Here is a 23293-nt window from a genome sequence, read left to right as displayed (position 1 = left end):
CGCCCCTGCAACCCCCCCCCCCCCTGCCCGTGCAAATGTCAGCCTTCACATCCTCTGCTATCAAAGGCTCCTGAGTCGCAGCAGGATCCACCCGAATCTGACTGCTCCTCTCACATCATACGGCTTCACACAAAGAGGGAGACGGAGGCATGACGAGAAACATTTGCTGTCCCCTGAAACACAGATCTGATTGATCCCAGCGTACACAAGGAAGGTACAGAGCTGCACATCAACAGCTTCGCATTTGTTACTGTCATTACCAACATCAATTACGCACCAACAAAGGCAGTCAAGACGGTGACTACAAAATGCACTTCATCTCACCTTAACTTATATCTTTTGTCTGATGGTATCACGACAGAATAATGTCTTAATGATTGATATGAATGATATGGCTGTCTCAAAACCATGTTATCTGAGGATAACATGGTTTTGAGTTGCGTTGTTGGACTTTTTCAGTTTGACCGATACCAAGGACTAAGAGTCAGGATATCTCTGCCTCTGACGCACTCATTTTATTCTCTATTATGTCTCTCGCAACTAAGCCCTTCAGCTATATGGAAGTGCAAAGCTAAATCACTGGAGTCACCCTCTAATAAAAAAAACACAACTTGTCATTTCTTCATTTCTGTTTGTCTGCAGATTTTAAAAACAAGATACAACATGTTAATTATTAAGCTCCATAGGTGCTGGTAGATGTATTTTTTTTTTTTACTTAGAGAGAGCTAGGCTAGTTAGCGGATTGCCCCTGTTTCCTGTCTTGATGCTAAGCTAAGATAATCACTTGGGTCTAGTTACTCACTCACACACACAACATGTGAGGGTGTTATCGATCTTCTTATCTGACTCTCAGCAAGAAGATCCAATACGGCTGAACATTTCTTCGAGGGAAGTTGAAGAAAATCATCACAAACAAACCTGTCTTGTGGAGCAAAACACAATTTTCTTTAATTGCTCCATTCAATATTCACAGTTGGGATGTAGAATACAGAGGAGATCTTTAGACCTTGTGGCACTGCGGCCCTTTGGAGCTCACTGTAGATAATTAGTGGCATGGCCCCGGGACTTATCTGCTGTGTGTAAGAGAGAGAGAGAGAGAGAGAGAGAGAGAGAGAGAGAGAGAGAGAGAGCTGCTGTGACCCGTGTGTGTGAAGTGAATCTCTAAGAGCGTACTGAGCTTGCATGTTTGCGTGCTATGCATTGAATATCTGTGTGTGTGTGTGTCGTGTGTGTGAAGTGAATCTCTAAAAGCGTACTGAGCTTGCATGTTTGCGTGCTATGCATTGAATATCTGTGTGTGTGTGTGTCGTGTGTGTGAAGTGAATCTCTAAGAGCGTACTGAGCTTGCATGTTTGCGTGCTATGCATTGAATATCTGTGTGTGTGTGTGTGTGTTTGAGATCTACTGTGGGCTCAAACGATGAGGGGCTGGCTGATTGAGACTTGAAAGGCTGGAAGAAGGGAGTGAGCGAGTCAAACGGGGCATTAGGGCTCGAGTCAGTGCGGTGTTGCAGAGAAGAGACAGAGGAGGAGATGAAGAAGAGGTCACTTTACCCTCACTGTTCAAAACAAAAGCTCTCTAATTACCAACACCTCTCCCCTTAATTCAGGTCTGGCAAAGTGTCTCTTTTCATTGAGGGACTTCTCCCTGCAGGAACAGGGTGGTACTAGATAGAAGCTCTTGTTGTTTGATTCCAACCCAGACATTCACCTCTGATGCGTTAGATCACTGACAACCTTTCTGCTAGAATACCTGCAGGACATATGTCACGATGACAGCCTAGAAAACAAGAAAAAAAGAAAGACGACATATGGGTCGAGGCTTTTTTGATTTCACTTATTTGCAGAAGTGCGGGTCGTGTAACTTTTGTGGAAGAGCAGGGGAGGGTCTATTATTTATGTTTTACAATGTGTTTCTATAGTGATGGGAGGATACTACAGGGTTTTTATGAGTGAAGGAGAGAGTTACATAGAAAATATAACAATGCTTGGGTGGGTTTGGCTTTTTGTTGAATAAAATATAAGATAAAAAAAATAAAAAAAATGAAAGACTCTGAAGATTTTCTTTCAACATGAACTGACGCATTCTGAATACAGCATTTCTAAGTGGGAGGGTAAGTCTGAAAGGTCCCAGCGGATAATGTTGAAGCTGAAGAGTACGGGTGTAAGAAATAAATAAAAAAGACGACCAAATAGTGCAACCCAACAGCAAGAGAGTGAGCAAACCATACAGGTGCATATACCTGTCTGCCACAGGATATTATTTTTCTATTTGCCAGTGAAGGAAAATGATCACTTGATTCTGTATTTAAGGAGGTTTTAGTTTGCTTTACAAGTAATGTTTTGGAGCACTTACTTTTCTTCGACTGCAGTTCTACACTTCACTACACATCACATAACTAAGTCACGCCTCCATAACTAAGTATAAACGGAATCATTAGTGAACAATCAGTCAGCAGAGAAGAGACAAAGGAAAGTCAATCTGAACCCGACTGTAGGCCTCTGACCCGGGCCCTACTCCAAAATGACACGCCCAAAATGAAGAGAGTCTATCTCCGCAAATACAAGGTCTTTTTGAATAGTCTCGGTACCAAAATAAAGGCAATTCATTTCCACCGTACAGAACTATACACTTTTACAGTGAATATCCCTTTGGAATGATGCAGTTGCAGTCATAAACCATATCATGAACATTAACTGTGCACAGACTGATGCCAGTTGGAGAGGTCCTGGTAGAGGAGTGTTCAGGCAGAATCTTAGAATTAGAATGGGAGCATTTGGGTAACATATGCGCCATTTTACATTTTCTCAGGCAACTGTAAAACTCATTTACATGTCACTATATATAGGATTCCCACCAAAATACTGGTTTTGACTTTTTTATGACCCTTACGACACACTGTACTATGACCTGATTCTATATACGATACTCTGACTTTTTCTACATGCTCTAATATTACTTTTTAGATCGACTATACTTTGACTTTTTTTTTTACTTTTTTCCCCCACGTACTATACTATGACTTTTAAAAAAAAAAGTCATAGTATAGTACTAGTATAGTACAAAAAGGGTAAATTAACTTATGTCAACTGTCAATTATCTGCATTTTTTATGAGCATAATTAAAAAAACAACCATCCACCATGCTGGTATTCAGATGGCTTGTAAATGTTGGTTCAATACAGCAGGATTCTTTACAACGGCTCTCTCTTGTGGTCACAAGGATTACTGGACCATAAAGTGAGCAGATCACTAAAGATGCAAGGAAGTAATGAATAAAGCTCAGATGTAGTTCTTTGTGAACTAACTGGCTTTTTACTCATATGGGACACTTTGTTTTGTTCAATTTGTTCATCTGCTGTGAAAACGTAAAAGAAAAACAGACACATCCATTGTGATTTTATAATATATTTATTTTTTTTAAACTTTTCTTTCTTTAGAAAAAATGATGAGGTCCAAGTGTTTTAGAAGCCCTGCCTCACCCTATGTTCCCCAGCTGGCTAGCTTCACTCTTAAAGCAACCAGCAAAGAAAAATAGTCATATGGACGATCGATAATATACACCCCATATACAGCAATACATAGTGGTCTACCATAATGTTACCAATAATACGCAACCTCCTATGAGGCTTCAATTCAAACTGTTGCCACTGATATGGTTCATTTCAAAAGCAACTGACAACTATACATGACGGTTGTGATTTTTGAGAAGTGAGGATGGGTTTCAGGTTGAGTGAGGTGACTCGGTCACACTTTAGCTGATTAACACATGGTGGCTTTCACTCAGACAGCATTATGACTCGACTGTTGACCTGTTGACACCCCCCCTTTAAACCAATCAGGTTCAGCATAAGTGCAAAGTTTAGGAGGCACTGACACACTCTGCTATGTGGAGGAGCCCGGGTAAACGTCGGCCCCTCCTCAGCGCTACTCTGTCAAACCGTTTCCAAGGGTTGAAATGTTGCATTACAGAGACCTCTCTTTAATCTGGTAACAATGCAGGTCGGGACACAGGAAATGGGATTTTATCAGCTTGGATGTGAACAGTCTGCTGTATGGATCCCCATAGAATTACATTTCAAAAAGTCCACTTCAGTTCTACCAAGTTCAAGTCCTTCCTCTGAATTTAACTTCTATGTTTCTCTCGTATTTCGCCTCATCCTGCATAAGGTAACAGCCAGTGTAAGACAGGGCAAACTGTGTAAAAGTGTGTGTTTGCATGTGCCAGTGACCCCCCGCCCCCCCTCCCGCAGTGGTAGAGACAGCATAGAAAATATTTCTACATGTGCGTGAAATAAAGACGGCGCCTGTGCACAGTGTGAGCGGGTGCGTGTCCAGGGCAGTGCGGGGCTACAGACACGACTCCCAGTGCAGCTGCAGGTCCGTGCTGTCTAGAAAATCGGCCGAGAAGACGCTCGGCGGAGTGTGCGGCACCAGTGGGGCCAGGCTCGTTCCTCCGTCTCCGTCACCAGCTCCCCCTCCTCCTCCGCTGCCCCCACTCCCACCGCTGGCACTCCCCACCATGGAAATATCCAGCCAGTCCATGCTGTCCAGGGTGGGGTCGCCAAAATCCAGCCCCGTGGAGTGGGGGGAGAAGCCGAGGTCGGACGTGTCCATGGGGGTGGAAGGGTGGTCCAGGATGCTGGGCGTGCTCAGCATTTGGCTGTGAAGGTCGTCGATCAGCGTCAGGCCGCCGCCGGGCTCCACGCCCAGCAGCGGGGCGCCCGTGGTGCTCTCCAGGAAGTCCTCCAGGCGGCCGCTGCCCGTGCAGGGCTCTCCCACAGAAGGCTGAGGGGAGATGAGAGGGTCTGTAGGCGTGGGAGGGGAGAGGTGGAGGGGAGATGGGGGAGAGGATGGGGAGGGTGGGTCAGAGTGGAGTGCTGCGAGGGAAGGGTCCGGGTTGGCCTTAAAGCCGGGGATTTCTGAAGAAGAAAACATGTCATTAGTAAAAGAGGAAACAGACTTGTTGCATTTCTCTCATTAATGTTGGTAACAGAGTTTATTACCTCCACTCTTGAGCAGGATGTCAAACAGGTCGTCCATTTGCTGACTGTTGACGCCGTTCTCCTGCTAACAGAGACGATTCTTTTTCAGTCAGCCACCAATCACATGTAAACACAGCACCACTGGCTTCTCCACAACAGACAAACATGCATTAAAACACACACTTGGTTAGTTTTCTGTTCATATTGTTTTCTACGTCAAACACACGTCTCCTCGGTTTCGTTTAGTAGCTGTGCTGGTGGCTGAAGTCCCTGTTGTACTAGAGAGCATTTATACTTTTGTTCGTTTACATTTTCTGTGTGGACTTAACAATAGTTGTGCGAAACAAAATAAGCATCGTGTCCATCGTCCTCAAAGCCGCTAACCGTGACTTTAGACGTCTGCTCCGTAGGGCTGATAATGCCGCTGGACACGCCTCTCGCTAATCGCTCCAATAACAGCTGCTTCCTCGCATGTAGGCAGTAGTAGCATTAGTAAATGCTAAATTTAACTGCATAACAGCTGCTAGCAGAGACAATAAGGTTATCCATGTTGAAACGAATCACTGGTAGACCTGGCTGTTTGTTTTCTTCCGGAAAACTGCTCCGTTTTCGGTGCTCTAAACCTCCGGATCAGTGTGGACGCTCAGCGGAAACGTAGCAAAACATGCGTTTTAAATGGAAAAGTAGTAGTGTGGATGTAGGGCTTTGTGTCTGTAGATTTGTGTCTTTATTATGCAAACAAAAAAAAATGTTTTAAAAGCAAATTTCTCGCACTGCAATCAAAAATCAAGTTTGTAAGTGAAAATATATAAACTGAGAATAATTTATTTGTTAGTTTTGCTTATGGAACTAGAATTTTTGGTTAAAAAAATAAAATCTTTGGTTAAAAACAAAACAATCTCTGGTTGAAAAAAAAAGCTTTGGTTTTGAAACCAAAAGCTGAGTTGGGTGTAGTGGGCGGGGCATACGCTGCTGAATGTAACAGGAGTTTCTATTGGTCGGTTTGACTTGTCTCTCGGTATCTGCATCATCTAAACAGTGGGAGCTACATGTCAACACAGCAGCCCTCCATGTCGTTCTTAAAAAGAGACTCCACGACACTAACAACATGAGAACAAAGTGAAGTGCTGCTATATTTAAAATAATTTTGACAAAACAGAGCAGTCAACTTACCTCCATGTCACCGTAACCTCCCGTCTGTGTTTAGATGATGCAGATACCGAGAGACAAGTCAAACCGACCAATAGAAACTCCTGGTACATTCAGCAGCGTATGCCCCGCCCACTACACCCAACTCAGCTTTTGGTTTCAAAACCAAAGCTTTTTTTTCAACCAAAGATTGTTTTGTTTTTAACCAAAGATTTAATTTTTTTAACCAAAGATTCTAGTTTCATAAGCAAAACTAACAAGTAAATTATTCTCAGTTCATATATTTTCACTTACAAACTTGATTTTTGATTGCAGTGCGAGAAATTTTCTTTTAAAACATTTTTTTTTGTTTGCGTAATAAAGACAAATATACCTTCATCCTAGAGCTGCTGCTCTGCCAACAATATTAAATACATTTGTTGGCTAAAGAAATATACATATAAAAATGTATGCAAATGTCACCTTTTTTAATGTGATAAAATGTACTAAAGTTAATATTCAGTGAAAGACGTTGTATTCAATCTGGCAGAATCCAGTTTGGGAACCACGGATCTAAAAGGTTAAAAATAACACATCTGTTTCACTTCTGTTGTGTGGTTTTATGTTGATATATAGCTGCAAATGAAACTAAAACAGAATCTACAGCAAAGAGACATGCTTTATGAAGTCTCGACAGACCGGAGTACAATGTGTTGTGGTTTGATTCTCACTTTCTCATTACTTGAAACACTTGACTGACCACCAGTCACCTTTTCTACCTGCTGATGTCCCGCATCTGAATGCAAGTTTACAACCACTCTCAGAATACATAGACGCGTTTCCCATAATGCTTCCAAATCCATTCCTGTAGAACCCTAAATGTTAGAGGACTTTCCTTTAAGTCAGACATGAATGGAAAACCTATTCAGTCGAGCACAGTGAATCCCACCACTCCCAACCCTCAGCCCAAAAACATCCCAACTGCCTTCAGTTCAGTAACACGAGCACACAGCTCAGTGTGAGAAGCTGAGAGACAGGAAATGGAGGGACAGACGGAGACAGAAAAGCACTAAAAGACAGATGGAAAGAAAGACATGCTGGAAGACATACTTTGGAGCGTTGAGTAGGAAGGGAGGTGTTGGGTTTGGGAGAGGGAGGGGTGAACAGTGTGTGCCGGTCATAAGGCGGACACACCTCCTCTCTCTGCAAGGATGAAGTGATGAAAAGATAAAAGGAATAAACAAGGAGAAAAGGTTAATGAAGCTCCCAACGCGCCCGATCAGAAGAGAGGACGTGACGACTGGAACTACGGGAGCGAAAGAGTGGGTTGTGTTACCTTAAGTGATGAGATTAGGCTGCTTTGGCTTTCACTGTCTGACATGTCTTCAAAGAACGGCTGCAGACTGGGCGGAGCAGTGACCGCCAGGCTGGGTTGAGGTACGCCATCGGTGTCCAGGTGCAGGCCGGCCTTCTGTCCCTGAGTGGAGAGAGGGACGCAGACGTATTTAGTACGCACAACAGCAGAAACCAATATGTTGAATACTAAGTTGTGATTGGCTAGTGTCATCTGAGTAACAGACTGCTGGTTCACATTTGATTGTGATGATTTTAAACTGTTAGTGGTGCCACCTTGTGGCAGGAAGATGTTACTGCTTGGCAGATGCAGACAGTCTTGCATCACTACAGTATGACAAAGAAGCTGGGGATAACAATAACAGCTGCGTACATTTTTTAGACAATTTCCTCAGTTATGAATGGCTTTTGTAATACCCCGTTCTCAAACTTTGAATTGATTCATCAATGTATATTATATGTTTACATATATCTGTGTATACTAAGTATAAAGCACTTTACAGAGGAGGCATTCAAAAATCAAGTAAAAGCGAGGGAAGAATCATCAACATAAATGTGTTTTCTCTATATGAATAAATATAAATGAGATAAATGATGATTATTAATGAGTCTATATTGTACCTTTTTGATTGGCTCGGCCTCTGGTGGCTCCTTTGATTGGCTGTCGGTGCTGGGGAGTTTACTTGGAGTTGACTGCAACCTCTAAAAGAAGACGAGAAGTGAAAGTCGGAGATAAATATTACGTCACACATCATTAACCCTGTGCAGTCCACCAACGAATAGCCGATTCACCGTACCTGCAGTGTGATGCGCCCGTTGGCTTTGGCCAATGAGGACACTCCGTTCTGTCCGTCTGTGGTGTGACTGGTGAGAGCGATCAGGTAGTGGTTGCCGTTGCTGTCGGTGACCAGTGTCGGTGTGCCATTTGCCTTGAGGAGGTCTAACGAAAGAGCCTGAGTTTGGATCTGAGTGCCGTTCTGCTGGTTGATGAAGACTGGGGTCACCTGGAAATGGAATCCAAACAGCGTGTTCACACCTGGGATTTTTTTTCTATTTAAAACTTATATTCACATAAATGAAAACGTCCACATATTAGCTACCACCTTAAAGGGTTGATGATGTTTTCATTATATAGAGCTGCTTGGACATTACCTGTTGGCTGGTGACAGCTGCCGTTTGTTGTCTCTCCTGCTGCCGCTGCTGAGCCCTCAGCTGCTTCCTCTGCTGGGTTTGGCTCACTGCAGGCCTCTGGATCTGCACCTGAACTTGCTTCAGCTGAACCTGGTTCGTCTGATGGCTTTGTTGAACTGGCCCTTGAGTCTCTTTGAGCTGGTTCTGCTGCACCAGCCTCTGTTGGCCGAGTTTCTGCTGTGCTAACTTCTGCTGTGCCTGGAGCTGTTTCTGTTGGGTTTGCTGTATGATAAGTTGCTGCAGCTGCTGCTGCTGCTGATGGAGCAGGATTTGGGCTTCTTTCTTCTGCTGCTGTAGTTTCTGAGGGTTCGACATAGCGTCTGCCACTTTCTGCAGTTGCTCCTGGCTCTGCTGCTGTTTGAGCTGCAGCGTCTGTTTCTGATGCTCGGCTTGTTGGATCTGCAGCCGATGAATCTGCTGCAGCCTGAGTAGAGTCTCCTGGGAGCACTGCATCGGCTGCGCTGCTTTCTTTGCCTGGAGCGCCTCCGTTACTCCCTCCATTCCCTCCTCAGGCTCCACCTCCTTCTTCACCTTCACCACGATGCCGTTGGGGAGACTGGGGGGCTGAATGGCGGAGGCTTTTATCAAAGTTTGAGGTTTAACCTCTGAAGTTCTGCTCTTCTCACTTTCTTCCCTCTTCAACACTATTCCGCCCGTCACCTTGCCCTGCTCCAGCTGGCACCTGAGGGTCTCCACCAGCCTCTGCTTCTGCCTCAGCATCCTGGTCAACTCCTCGATCCGTTTGTCCTTCTCATGGAGCATCTGGTCCTTGTCCAAACAGGACGTGTCCATGGCTACTCCAGACAGGGGCTCTGGAGGCTGACATGAGGCGGGTGAAGGCCTGGAGAGGCTGCATGAGCTCTGCATCTCCTCTTTCACCTTGGAGAGCGGAGAAATGTTTGACGGGTGCTGAGGAGAATGTTGCAGGGTGAGCTGGGTCAGGGGAGAGCTCACCTGAAGGACGACGAACCAAGAAGAGAATGTCAGGGAAACGTTTCAAGGAAGACGTTCAAATATTTGCCAGTTTTCTTAACAAAAAGAAAACTGGCAAATATATCAACCAATAAACAGGCTACTTGCTTTACATCTAGATCTCACCATCTCTCCAAACATGTCTCCATTACAGCTCGTCTCATCTGGACTCATCCCGGCCAATGACCTCTCGGAGGGAGTAGGTGACATCGGAGGGCTGGAGCTGGTGCTGCCGAATCGCATGACCCGCCCCGGAATCACCTGAGGCAATGATGACAAATCTAACTTAAACCCACCCTCTCCCAATTGGTGGTCAGGGGTGGTAGTTGTGGTCGGAGAGGATGTGATGGGGCCAGCAGCTGAGATGGCGCCCTGCGGGTTACCATTTTTGGACACCGCTGTGGTGCCACCATTTTGCTCCTGGTAGTTGCGGAGCCTCTCGATAAGATCGTTCTTAGTGCCCGAGACGGTCAAACCACGCAATTTCAGTTCCTGTTTTAACTCGGCGACCTGGAGGATGAGAAAGCAGACCAGTACCTCACTTAGTAGGCTTTGACTCAGAGGGAAAGAGAACAGAACAACTCACACGTAAGAGACCAGTGGAGCATCATTTCTGGCTGGGTAAAGCTGTGTGTTTAACTTACTTTGAACTCGTCCAGGTTGGCGGGCAGAGTGCTTGGTCTGGCTCCTCCCAATGCAGTTTGGCTCTGACGGGCAGTCCCGCTCTGATTGGAGGGGTTGGGGGTGGTCGTGGTGGGAACACTTCGGGAGGGAGAAGGGCCAGAGTTGGTTGTAGGATGCTGCTCGGTTGGTGGCCTGAGAGGAGGCAGAAAACGGTAAAGTATGAATTTCGCTTGTTCTTCTTGAACAAAGCAGGGAACGTTGTGACTGAGGCCAAATCACAAAATCACACAAATGCAATGGTGGTAAATAGGAAATATATTGATTGATCATTTTTAAAATGACATACAGAACTTTAGAGTTTAAGTTCCAGGCTCTATCGTGTCGAACAGACACCACTAACGTGGAAGGAACAGACACCAGCAGCAGACAGTAATAATGAAACCTGCCTGCCAGCTGTGCTGTACAAATTAACTACCAGGATTACTGCTTTAATTTGACAAACAAAAAAGGAGAGTGGCAAACTAGATGACTTTGAATGAGTCAGTCAGTCATCCTCACTTCCACGCCGCACCGTCATGCTTGCCACTCACTTGGGAGGGGCGGGCAGGATGGTGTGGTAGTTATAGTGCTGCTGTTGCTGGTTGAGGATCTGCAGCTGCAGGAAAAGCTGTTGCTGGTGGAGGAGCTTCGCATAGGATGAGTCCATCTGGGGCGGACGCTCTTTATCTGCCTTCTGGTCTGGAGGGATGTACTGGTGGTACTTCAGCTTCTTCACCTACACCGAGGAGACGAAAGGGTTCAGAGGCAACTCAACTCTTTAAAACTTTTACTTAATACTTAAACTATTAGATATCATCAGTGTGTGACACTCGTCTTGCTTCATCTCGGTCTAAATCATTCACTGACTGCTGACATTCAAAAAAACATCTTGAAATCTCTGAATAAAACTTATGCATTCAGTGCATGTAGGCAGAACAATCAAGTTATAAACATAACTACCGTCAAAGAGCAATTATTTCCAGATCAGAAAAAAAAACAAAGTCTGCATTCTGGTGTATTGAGGGTATAGCGGATGCTCTACTACGATGGATTTCTCCTCTTATGATTGTTAAATGTCAAAACGTTGAGCCGAGAGAGAAGCCCTGGATCTCTCCTCTGAGAGAACAAAGCCACAGGGAGAGCCCCTTGATGGACTAGATGAGTGATAAACACCGTGTTTAAATCTGACAAACACAATCTTTTGCACTCGATCAAACCGTAACTCCTGCATCAGTTCACATGAAAACGAAACAAAGAGCTTGCTGACCTTGGGTTTGCTGTCCTTTGGTTTCTTAGGTCTCTGTGAGGGACGGTCTGAACTCGTCTTAGTCTGAGACTGCTGACACAAAGCGTGAGAAAAGGGGTCGGGGGAGGAGGAAGTAAAGAAAATGAAGAGATCGGGGACATTGAGTTAGCCAGTTATAGCTGCTCCACAAATAGAGATTAAGGCCAGAGTTATTCACAAGTCATCACATTGGCAGGATGTTGAACTTGAAACAGGAATAACCGGCATTACCCGCACCTTGACATGTCCAGTAGAGGAGCGGGAGCTTGCTAGGATCACCATCGTTCCATTTTTCACTCTTGGGAATGGGGAGAAGTCGGACCCATTCACCTGGGGAGGAGGTGGTGGAGGAGGAGGTGGAGGGCACTGTGTGATGAACTGAGGAGATATTACTCTGGTTAATATAGCGATCGAGTTTATCATAACCCGCTTTTGTTTGATGACCGACGATGGCAAGTTCATCAAACTGAAATTCTCTTTGTTTGAATTACTTCAAGTTCGAGCGATCAGCTTTTGAGTCTCTTGATTTGATTGAAATGACATCCCGCAATGGTACCTGTGTGGGGGACATGTCCCCGTTCTGGGTGAGCACGTCAGGAGGGGACAGCTGAGGGACGGCACTGAGGGGAGAGTCGTGATTGGTCAGCTGGTCTGGTGACAGAGCATCGCTGCTGTCGTCGTCTAGAGACGAGCTCTCTCCCTTCTGAGAATCTGTGACGGAGAGCAAAATATTTTCAGAGTCAGTGAAACAAGGTAATCATGGGAGCTCTCGGTGGTTTATTATACATTCCTGTGGCCAGTAAATTAGTGAAAACGGTGTATGAACGGTGTCCAGAGGGCAAAACCTACTCAATTCCTGGCTCCCTCACAATGCGTTCACAGTCAAACACAGTCATCGCTGTTCATCAGACTGCTGAGCAGCGATGACTCATTTTAGAGAAGTTATACAACACTCGATATCGCACATTTCAAAACAGGACTATGTCCAAACGCAGTTATTGTGTCATTTCTGTAACAGAGTTGTTAGTCAAAGGTTGTGTGGTTTAGTTTGAATCCATCCAGTGGGATGATGCCACCTGTAATTACAAAGAAGTGTGTGTGTGTGTGTGTTTGTACATCACCCTTAAAACACTGCATTACATATATAAGTGTGTGTAGATACCTGGATGTTGTAATTACACAGCTGAAGGTGTGTTCAGAGGCAACGGAATTTAGATTTTAGAGGTGGTGCAAGTGCACACAAAGTCAGCGGTAAAACAGCAACTCAACAATAGAGGTGAACATGTCGGCATTGATTGTTCAGATTCAGATCTGTAGCAGGTGGACTGTATGTTTCAGTAATGTGCATGCATTGTATTATGCTTGAATGTGTTTATACTGTCTGTATGGTTATTGATGGCTCCTTAGTGTTTATCTGTTGGACTATATTGTGTGTTAATGAAGCGATGAGTGACTGAATGAATGACTTGAATTAAATGGGTGCATTTTTTGGAGACGTGTGTGCGCGTAGTTACCCAGCGGTGAGTTCGGGCAGTCGACAGACAGGATGTTCTTGTGAACCAGTTCGATGGGGCCCGGTCTGTGGGAGAGCTTGTCGTTGAGGTCGTCGGCCAGCCGCGCTCGCTTCAGCTGCAGCTGCTTGGCCTGCAGGGACGGCTCTGCCGACGTCTCTGTGCAGGACACAGCAGAACAATATGCGTGCAAATTTATTCATAGAGTGATTCATTTTCATCTGCAAGATGCTACCAGGTACATGCTATGTAAACACAAGAGGCATACAGGCATTTCGTTCCTTTATGTATTTTTGAGCAGATCTATGAAGACAGAAAGTCAAATTCTAAGAAATTACAGTTTTTATAAATTCAGAACATACTTAAAATAAGTATAAAATAAAATAGGAACTATAAATGAACCGTATCACATGGAATTGGTTCTGTTTTGTTTACCGTATGCTTCCTTTTTCATACAGTTTCATGTCCCCTCCCCCCCCCCCCCCCCCCTCAACTTAAACCTTCACTAAGAGAATTCTTCTAAGATCTACATAAAAACTCACCCTCCAGAATGTGCATCCTGACCAGCTCAGAGCGCTCAGGACGACTCCGGATCTTTCTCTTCAGATAGTCCTCGGTCTGGGGAAAACACATTGTGGGCGGGTGGCAGCCGTAAGACATAAGAGGATCACAACCAAAAGGAGGAGAGACAGTGAAGAGAGCGGTGGAAGACGAAGAAGAACGAGGACAGGAGAGAGGCAACACATAGCTGGAATGCCACAAGACCTTAACAAACACCGCAATGAACTGCTGCTGATATGCGGATACATTATTTCCTCTTACACTGCCAATACTGTGACATCACTCTTATTTGTGATGTTTCTGCATTTAGTTTAGTTTCTTTTTGTCAGCAAAGATGGTTCTCGTTGCAAATACTAACTATGCTACAACTAAACACAACCACAAAAGTCAACTTTGCATGATGGCATCTCCAGATGGCAGATAGAGATAGATCTGACCTTGGGTTATAAAACAACAAACATGCTATTAATGCTGAGCAGCTGGTTTGTGCCGCTCTTTACCTAAAGAGTGCTACCGTACTACTTTTTGTATGGTACCTAAAGTTTTTCAAGTGTCAATAATGACAGTAGAATTCAATGACCAATATTGATTTGCCATTCATGCCGTTTACAGACACCGTGAAGGTTTTGCCCCGCAAAGCTTCAACAAAGCGAGTCCCCTGAGAAAGCTCACAGTACTTGAGACGCTCACCCTTGCTCGCTCCAGACTCCTCCGCTGCTCGTGAAAGGCTGCTGGGCTCTTCAGTGCTGCATGGAGAGAGAGAGAGAGGGATGGAGGGGAGATGAATGCAGCTCACAGGGACTCTGATGATAGATGTGTTGCTCCTTTTAGCAAATGACAATGTGAGAACAGATACAGCCACAGAGGAAGACAGACTCAAAGCAGAAGTGGCTGCAAGACGCGAAGGTCAGGAGGGCTATTCTAACCACACACTCTGATGACAGCTCAGTAGGCTGATGGGCCACTGCAGCAGGCGGTGTGTGCAGGACTGAAGCACAATTATCTGCAGTAAAAGCCACCTGAGCAATCACAGAATCAATTTTACACGCCTAAATGTAACCATACTGCCTTCTAGGCGGGCCCAGTTGGTGACCTTAGTCCATACAGTTGTTCCATGTATTCTTTCTTTTAGTTTGAACGGAGAAAAGAGGTACTTTTTGATGTTTGGGTGAATCCCAAACCTCCAACACACCTAACCTTCTCAAGCTAGCAAAACCTTTTGTGTGCCAATACTCGTGCATATATTCTTTTTCATAAATCAGTACGAAAAACCTGCGTCATGATGTTTTTACATGGTGCATTTTGAGATTTGTAGATAGCCGGCTTCTAAAACTCTATAAAAGGTCAAGCGCCTGAGAGATGGACAGGAGCTGCGAGTTTGAGGGACATGAATTCTTGATGACTAATAGTCTGGAGTGGATCGTTAAAAAAGGAGCAAGGAGACGGAGGAGAGTGCGCAGTGATGGATCGACTGCTGCACATGAAGAAAATCTACATTCATCACTGCACTCAGCCATGAGCCATGTACGTAGTAGTCTATAGGTGGGAGCGTGGGCGTCTATGGGGGGGGTGTGTGTGTGTGTGTGAGTGGAAACACGTATTGACAACTATTAGTTATTTATTAGTTAATTTTTAGTTGTAATTAGTTTGCAATTTAATATCATAACTAGCTAAACTCACAGGATTTTAACGAGTAAGACTTGTACAGCAAGAGCATCCAAACAGGTAAAAACAAAGATGCCAACTGTATTTGGGGAAGGATATTGGGAGGTCAATGGCAGTTGCTGTGATGCAACATGGCATTCATCGGATTGGTCAACAGCTGGTGAAATTGCCTGCCAATGGAGTGTGGACATTGTGGCTACAGTGGGGCGTCAACTGTACGTGTGCCACATATGACTGGGTGGGTGACATCGCTCATGTCACAACTCCTGACGTTTGATGAAGACCTTTATACCAGTTTTTATACCTTTATACAACCAACGGTTAAGGTCACAACAGAACAGCAGACAAACTGATCAGCTGAGCCTGTAACTACTGTCTGCTGAAAGTCAACAATGCTTGCTCATGAAATAAGAGGTTGACTGATAGACGTTTGTCCATAAATCAGACTCGTATTGGCCTTCGGTCACCTTGTTTGCTGCAATCGAAAATGTGACATCATTTAAAAACAGAAACCTCGGGCAGCAACGAGCCGTAGAGTTTTCCCCACGACAGAACTGACAGAATTAATCCCTCTCATAACGGAGCTCTAATTGACACTTTATTCTGTTTCAGCAGAGAGAATGAAATGTAATTGAATGTCTGCCCAATCAATCACTATTTTATACTTGTAAATTCACAGAACCAACATTAAAACACCATCTGTCTTGTGTATTTGGCTGTGCTGAAACACTGAAGAAGCAATAGAGTCAAAGACAACAGAACAGAGACTCACACCAAAGAGCAGGACCAGTAGCTGGACACGTTTCTCAAAATGAACTATTGATTCAACAAAGCTCCTTACGAGATGCTGCTCTTAATGCACAATTTCAGAAAATGACCTTAACGTGCAAAGTGGAACTAAAATCCTTTGACAAAGACGGAGCTTTTTCAAATCAGTTTTCATTAACGGGAACACAACCTAGACACGGACTCCGCAATCTCTACAAAATATCTCGGGTGTTGAAGAAGAAACGGTCAACTTTCAAATGGTCAAATTTATCAGCCAGAAGCTCAGATATACTCAGGTTTCTTGTTGAATTACTACACCATGTGAAGAACACGAGCAACATGAGTATATCTATGCATTTAACCTCTCATAATCTCCTGTACTCTCTTGTAACGCCCTGCTTCACATATTAACACAGTGCAACAACAGTAATTTAGGAGCATCACTGCAGCAAGTAGGAGTTCAAGTGCCTTGCTCAACAACACTCAGCAGTGGTTACTGAGGGGAGGGAGGGTGGAAAGTTACTCATTCACACCACCTACATTTGCAAAACCAGTGTGAGGTTTTGATCCCACGGCAACACTGACCCTTCGTCAGTTCCCAGCACTCTCCGTCTCCTCTACAGCGTGGCAACACGGCCGTCAGCATATCATACACGACAGCTGAACAGCCAGCAATAGTGACAGCTGGAGAGGTTAGCGTAGCCGCTCAATAGCATATCATAGCAGGTGTTTTTTTTAAAGTGCCTGCCCCTTTTCAAAAACAGTTTACAAAGACGGCTTCTAAGATGGTTCTGTGTAACAAATCCTCTTGAGGGTCAAATTGTAAGGTCTGTTGCATAAGTAGGAAACAGAAATTTAGTGTAAATGCTAAAAGGTCGCGTGTGAGCCTCCATGCTGGCCACTCAAACAAGTACCTGGTCTGAGTGTCCACTCTGCTGTGTTCTTTCATGCCCAACCCATGCTATTAAATGCAAGCTGAGCCAGGTTAGCTATTTTAAGTGCATTGTTAGTAGACTGATACGTCGACTAATTAGTCCAGGGTTATATTACCACTAACCAACAGCAGTGGTGGAATACGACAGCTGAAATACAACAGCTGAAATACGTCTAACTTTTGAGGACGTGCAGCACTTTTTGGTTTCTCCACCGGCCACCGCAACGAGTAACACGGGATCCAGAAAAGAAATTGTTTTCAAGCACACCGACCTTTTTTCATTTTTGGACATTTGCAAATAACCTCTCCATCTTCCCCTCTTCAGACTCACTTTGAATATTGAGTGTGTAGTGGGGCACACTCCTCAGAGAAGGAAGTGTAGGGTTGTGAACGCAGCCCTCGGGCTAGGCTCCTCCCCCCAATTAATGCCAGCATTTATAAAGGCACCTGTGGTCCTGGCCTCACTCCTTTCTGGCCCCTGTCCTGGTGCTGTGGTGAGTGTCACACATATTCCTCCTCTTGTTGCTGTCTGACTATACTTACCCCTTGTTGAGGTGGTAAGTAGTCACAATCTTAACTTGTATTATTTTGCAGCATGGTGTGCCCTTTTAATCTCTGTTTATCATTTGTAGGTTCACCTGCTGCTGTTTTGCTGCCTCCATTTTGCCTGTTTTGTCTGCTTGTTTTGCCTCCATTTTACTTGTTTTTCTTTTGTTCTGCATGTTTTGGTGGTTTTGATGATTTTCATTGAGTCCTTTAAATATTATGTTCATTTTACGAAACACGTCTCTGTCCAAATATCGGTAATGAATCTGTGTGCCCTTAATAAATTCTAAACCATATATTAGGGTCGTTAAGTTTATATTTCCCGGGGTGTCAGTCCCCAGGTGGCGTTGTTGGTTCCCTTCAATTTCCGCCCGCCCGCCCGCCCCTAAGGCCACGCTACAAGTGCATCTCTATCTGAACAGTCACCTCGTCAGGTTTCCTGCTTTCCTTTGGAGACCTAATATATACTGTATGAAGATGGATAAGCGTGTTTCATTCTTATTAAATGTCTTGGTTTAAAAAAGCCTGGTACTTACTGCTCATAAATATGTTCAACACAGAAACAGAAGAAAATACAAAAAAAAGTATCTCTGCCTATTGTAATGTGCGGAACTCTGAAACAGGAAGTGGAGAGAGAAGAGGAAGCTGCTCAAATTTGATAACACTAAGTGGTGCAAAGACACCAACAAATGTGACACATGCAGAACGCACACAGTTGTACCATTAACACCTGTAAATAAGGGCAGACATTTTCAGCAAAAACCTGGATGCAACATTACAACCTTCATAATATAGTGTTGACTGAAGAGACGCTGATGTCAACCCCACAAAGAAAAGACACAATTCAAACATATCCGGCCTAGCCGATGAGGATAATCAGGCAGCACATTTAGCTTACAAAGCAATTGACCGAGTTTCTATCAAGCATCATAATATTAACACCCTCCACATGCTAAATGCAACAACTATGTTGCTGCACTACACACAACACTAAAGCTTTAGGGGAGTTTTTCAGTTGGAGGTTTTTCTGTGGTGTGTATAGAGCATGTGCATCCCTGCAGATGTAACACGATACCTTATGTATCTATACGTTAGCATGGAACTAGCAAATTTGAGCATACAATATGGACATTTGCAGAAAACGGAAAATTTGAACTCGGAGCTGAGACTTACGTGGCATGATCCCTTGGCTGACCAGCTCCTCTCTTGTACGTCTCTGCTGGAGTTTGAGCTGGAGGACTGCATGGAGACAGGAGAGGTGAGGGGGCAGAGAGAGGAGAAGAGTCAGTGACAGCCGGCGAGAAGAAGAAACTGCAGCGACGGAGGTCTGAGCTCTTGACGCTTCCTTATCGTCTCTTATTGGCCACTGATCAGCAGTCCGTCTGCTACGTTTACAAACATAACCATGCACGGGAACCTAAATGCATTTGGACTGACATGAGGAGGACCTGCAGTCTCTGACACCACATTCATCCTCTCATTTCCCCATTCTTGTGCTTTTTTTAAAGCTTGGAGGCGGGTACAAGTCGGGTGTGAGCAGGCTTCTACACACTTCCTGTTTCTTGACTTTTCAAAAAAAAAAAAAAAAAAAAAATTTTTTTTTACATAAAAAAAAAAAAAAAAAAAAAAAAAATTCTGTTTGCAGATGAAAATGAAAAAAACTATTAGAAGTATTTGTAAAAAAAGCAAGAAAAGCAAACAGCAAGAAAAGCAAAAAAGATGAGAGAAACCAGAAAAGGAACCGTTAGAATGAAGACTGAAACAAGACAAGCCTCCATTAGAGAGTAGAGAAAGAAATATGATCGCAAAAACAGGAAGCGCTCGTTACATAACACGGAGAGTTTTAAGGAACAAAAGGAGTAGGACCATGTTTGACCTTCGGCGTAACAAAATGCCAATAAATATATTAATTTAAAGAACACAAACAACAATTATATATGGACAGCTGCAACTGACAGTTTCACGACAACACAGTAAGAATTTAGGGAAGTGACCCTTCAGTCAGTCACACAGAACACTAACCAACTACAAACACATCACCGACCACGACAAGAATGTCGAGAACAGCTACAGGGTCACTGCCGACACTCGCTAGTGGTCGGGTGTTTGTCCTGAGGTCGGTAAGTAACTGATAATGCACTATACTTCCACTGTGCGTCTTTGAAATAAATGTGTGACACACTTACTGTTCATATTGGTTTTAAGTTTACGGTGCGTCATAGAATCAGAGGATGGGATGACTTTGTTATTATTCCAAATACTAGTTTTCCCCCCTTGACAGACATTCAGCTTAGCTCCAGTCAGATGAGGCTCCTGTTTTATGTGTCCCAGCTGTCCCTGGTGAAGGGCTATGTGAGGGCTATGAAGGGTAACACACCGGTGGGGTTGTGTCTGCTACACAAGCAGCACCTGTTCCTTCCCAACAAAGTGACATCATTCGTGCTCGCAGGCTAGCTAACCAGCTAGCCGTCCTGCATAGCTGCTGCTGAGTTAGCCCTCTGGTATGACAAACGTTCCAGGCCTGGACAGAAACGCTACGCAAGTTCCATAAATTAACGTCCGAGCCTGTGCGACTAAATGTCATGCTCTGCCTCTGTTATACGTACAAGAGTGCATGCTCAACATGGTGAGGGACTAGAGACTCCCCTCCGCAAGCAATAACACGTCAGAGGTTTAAACACAGCCAGGCAAGTTCACGTATATGTCGGCAGCTAAGATGTCATTTTCTTCTCCACAGCAGCAAACACACGGGCAAACGCTTAGGAGACTCAACGTGCTGCCCGAAACCGCACTCGCACACAAACAGACGCACAGGGACACACACGGCAGAGTGCAGGGTAGGATGCCGAAGCCACTTGGCACTTCCAGGGAAGAGGTTTATTCTGGGAAAGAGAATCTTACACTTTCCCTCTATCCCAGCCTCACATCTCACATGCTCCTCTTCTTGTATTCTCTCACACAGACGGTCACAGGACACTCCGGTTAACTTATTTATTCTCTGCTGCACTCCCTCCTCTCTGTATTCCTCTTCTCTGGCAGGAGATAATGGCTTATGTCACCAGTTTATCGACCGAATGAATTGTTAGGTAGAGACAGTTTGTACATATATAAAAAAGAAAGCATCAGCATCAGCCATAATTTTCCGTAGTGGTTTGAAAAATGTGCAGAAGTCTCACAGTGACACCTCGTACATTCTAACCAAGGTGCCAAGTGTGAAATGCTGCAGTGGTGATAAAACCGTAGGCTGATGTGGGGTGTCAGCGAGGGAAGAGGTCAGCAAGGTAGAGCCAAGTTCTTGGTGCCCACACTGGGTGAAATAGTGGGCACGAGGGTGGAAACGTACATGATCCACACTACCACACAACCAGCTAGCGAACACGAGTCGCGATGACACTCCAAACTCCAAAACACGACCAAACTTCACGCTTGGCATCGGCGTTGGAAAGCCTGTTAACGTTCTTCTGCGTGAGCTCATCGGTCGCACCGTGACTGCATCTGTTGAACGCAGTGGCTCACCACAGCAAATGTTTCACACATCAGTGAGAACGGAAAGAGGCTAGAGGGCAGGAACAATACAAGATCAAGGCCATTCACACCTTGGAATCACTCCTACTGCCTTCGCAGGGCCGCACTGTTTAGAAGCCGGAGGGGCCACGGTGAATATTACTCGTATTACTTATCTTAGAGTTCAAGACGGACGAGTCAATTTCAGAGTTTTATGCAGTTTGTCACTCACACTTTCGCTAGACATGATGCGTGGCTCCTTTGAAGAATTTAGCAAAGGTTAGCAGTTAGCTAAAGCACCTGGAACAATAACCGACGGCTGTAGTGTCATGTCTGCAGTGACACTGCAACACGTCAGCTGGTTCTATGTGTCGATGCTTTTGAATTCGTTCCCCTCACTTTTCTCTTCAATCACTTGAGCCTCATAGGAATGTTTAGCTTCAGCTGTAGTCAGTCCTCTATGACTCTGAGCCTTGCTTGTTATGTTGGCTATAAACAAACTGAAGTTTATTTTACTGCTGCACTGACTGCAAACAATTCCAAATTAGGCTGTATTAGGCTTGTATTTGATATTATTTCACTGTTGGCTGTCTCGAGTTTTCCCTTTCAATGGAAAAATATGTTTTTGTCTCTCCCCTTGGACAGTATTTGTTTTCCTCTCCGTTTTTTATTTCAGAGATATTTCCAAACCACAAGCACAGAGGCGGTGAGTGCCACACCATCACATTTGATACAGCCTAAAATACACAACTGCAACTACTACTCAAACTGAAAAAAATAAAAGCAGCAACTTCCAATTTAGCTGAAAATGAGAGTTTACAAGTATGAAATATTAGTAGCTAGTTGGGTCATAACTTAAAGCAATGTTTGTGCGCGTGGGTCCCTGTTTTGTTTGGTGAAGCCACATATACGATCCCTCCTACGGTCTCACACTCTTCCACTGATATACACGTGGCCGTAACGTGCCAAGAAATGCATCAACGAGCCAGCAGAGGAATTAAAGTAGAAGACTGCTGGCATGTGAAATGGGCGCACGATGGAGGTTTCAAAATAAAAACTAAAAAAGGTTTTGCAAATGTTTTAGGGAGGAAGGAGCTGCATTCAACAGGTTCTTTAGGTCTCAAGGATGCACACAATGAGCTTTTGGGAATAAACATTAAAATCCACAGGGCACCTTTAAGACTGAAGTAATGTGCGATGTGACTAACATCACAGGCTCAGTCATTTACACACCTCCTCGAATGAACATAGTGGTGAAGTCTGTCAGTCTATTCAACAGGTTCATCAGAGAGAACATTCAACCACTTGTACTTCCTTCCTTCCTTCATGGGCCAGTTAACCAAGTTGCTTAACTTTAGAAAAGCCCCATAAACTATTTATGTGAAGCCATAAAGTCCTGATATGAACCTGTAGAATGAATCACATAAAAACACAAATCGAATCGTCTCTACTGACTATGTGCAGGTCCGGATCGCCCACCTTCTTTCAGGCTGTGATACACAAGTCTGTCATGGTCCATTATCAGTCCTGCCTTCTCCATGTCTTCTCCCATTGGAGGAGAGCCAGGGGGGGAGGGCTCAAAGGACAGGCAATGGTTGGTGTCCAGCATTGTCATTCAGAAAGGAGATAAATTATTTTGTAAACATTGAACTTCTCCTATAAAAGCGGTCCTCCTCCCAAGTGCTAAATGTTGGCTGCTTTGGCTGAAGAGGGGAGGAAAGAAGAGTCCTTGATGTGTCCTAACTGCAACAGCTGTCCCTTCAATTGGCTGTCCATTCCTTCCCAGGGAAGGACATGAATCAAATGCGTCGGATGACCCCCATACACGCCAAAGAAAATCTCCTCTTGAACCAAAACGTGAAGGAAAAATGCTGCTACCGCCTCTCCTCTTCTCTCCAAACGCCTCGCTCTTCTGTATCAGAGGAATCGATTGGTCCGTCTCAGACTCTCTCTCTCTCTCTTCTTCCTCCTGCTCTCTCCTTCCCTTGCAGTGGGAGCCGACGAGTCACGACAGCCCTGCTCTGCCCAGAGAGACGGGGAAAGAAATCCTCTGGGCGAGTCGTGGATGAAAAAAAAACAAAAAACAATAAGGGAGCAGAGGCGAGGGAACTAAAAAGAGGGCAGTGGCGGAGGACGAGAGCACAGCAGTGAGCGCGGCAGAGAGACTGCTCTGGTTGCAGCTGATTCTCTCTCTCACACACACACACACACACACACACACACACACA

The 23293-nt window shown here is 44.6% G+C and overlaps 1 protein-coding gene across 9 annotated transcripts in view; it reads right to left on the bottom strand.

The window, feature by feature from the left end:
- Positions 1-1977: 1977 nt before the first annotated feature.
- mrtfab (myocardin related transcription factor Ab) overlaps positions 1978-23293 on the bottom strand; it is a 39017-nt gene continuing 17701 nt past the window's right edge. For 4 of the 9 annotated variants that reach the window (XM_031843030.1, XM_031843031.1, XM_031843032.1 and 1 more), the window contains 17 exons: positions 18735-18800; positions 14339-14394; positions 13630-13705; positions 13091-13258; positions 12133-12287; positions 11814-11954; positions 11559-11627; positions 10843-11027; positions 10273-10444; positions 9755-10138; positions 8618-9610; positions 8263-8469; positions 8087-8167; positions 7449-7589; positions 7223-7315; positions 5006-5069; positions 1978-4921 (listed from right to left, as the gene is read on the bottom strand). In XM_031843030.1, the coding sequence (XP_031698890.1) occupies positions 4350-4921; positions 5006-5069; positions 7223-7315; positions 7449-7589; positions 8087-8167; positions 8263-8469; positions 8618-9610; positions 9755-10138; positions 10273-10444; positions 10843-11027; positions 11559-11627; positions 11814-11954; positions 12133-12287; positions 13091-13258; positions 13630-13705; positions 14339-14394; positions 18735-18800 (3623 nt within the window). In that variant the 3' untranslated portion in view covers positions 1978-4349. Of the gene's footprint in view, positions 4922-5005; positions 5070-7222; positions 7316-7448; positions 7590-8086; positions 8168-8262; positions 8470-8617; positions 9611-9754; positions 10139-10272; positions 10445-10842; positions 11028-11558; positions 11628-11813; positions 11955-12132; positions 12288-13090; positions 13259-13629; positions 13706-14338; positions 14395-18734; positions 18801-22544; positions 23288-23293 lie in introns of those variants that run through there. The other 5 variants (XM_031843029.1, XM_031843033.1, XM_031843035.1 and 2 more) reach the window with 5 other exon arrangements.

The sequence above is a fragment of the Anarrhichthys ocellatus genome, unplaced genomic scaffold, assembly GCF_004355925.1.
Source record: "Anarrhichthys ocellatus isolate YVR2014 unplaced genomic scaffold, GSC_Weel_1.0 scaffold4, whole genome shotgun sequence".
Lineage (NCBI taxonomy): Eukaryota > Metazoa > Chordata > Actinopteri > Perciformes > Anarhichadidae > Anarrhichthys > Anarrhichthys ocellatus.
The sequence above is the reverse complement of the archived record's forward strand: the minus strand, read 5'-3'. Positions and strand labels throughout refer to the sequence as shown.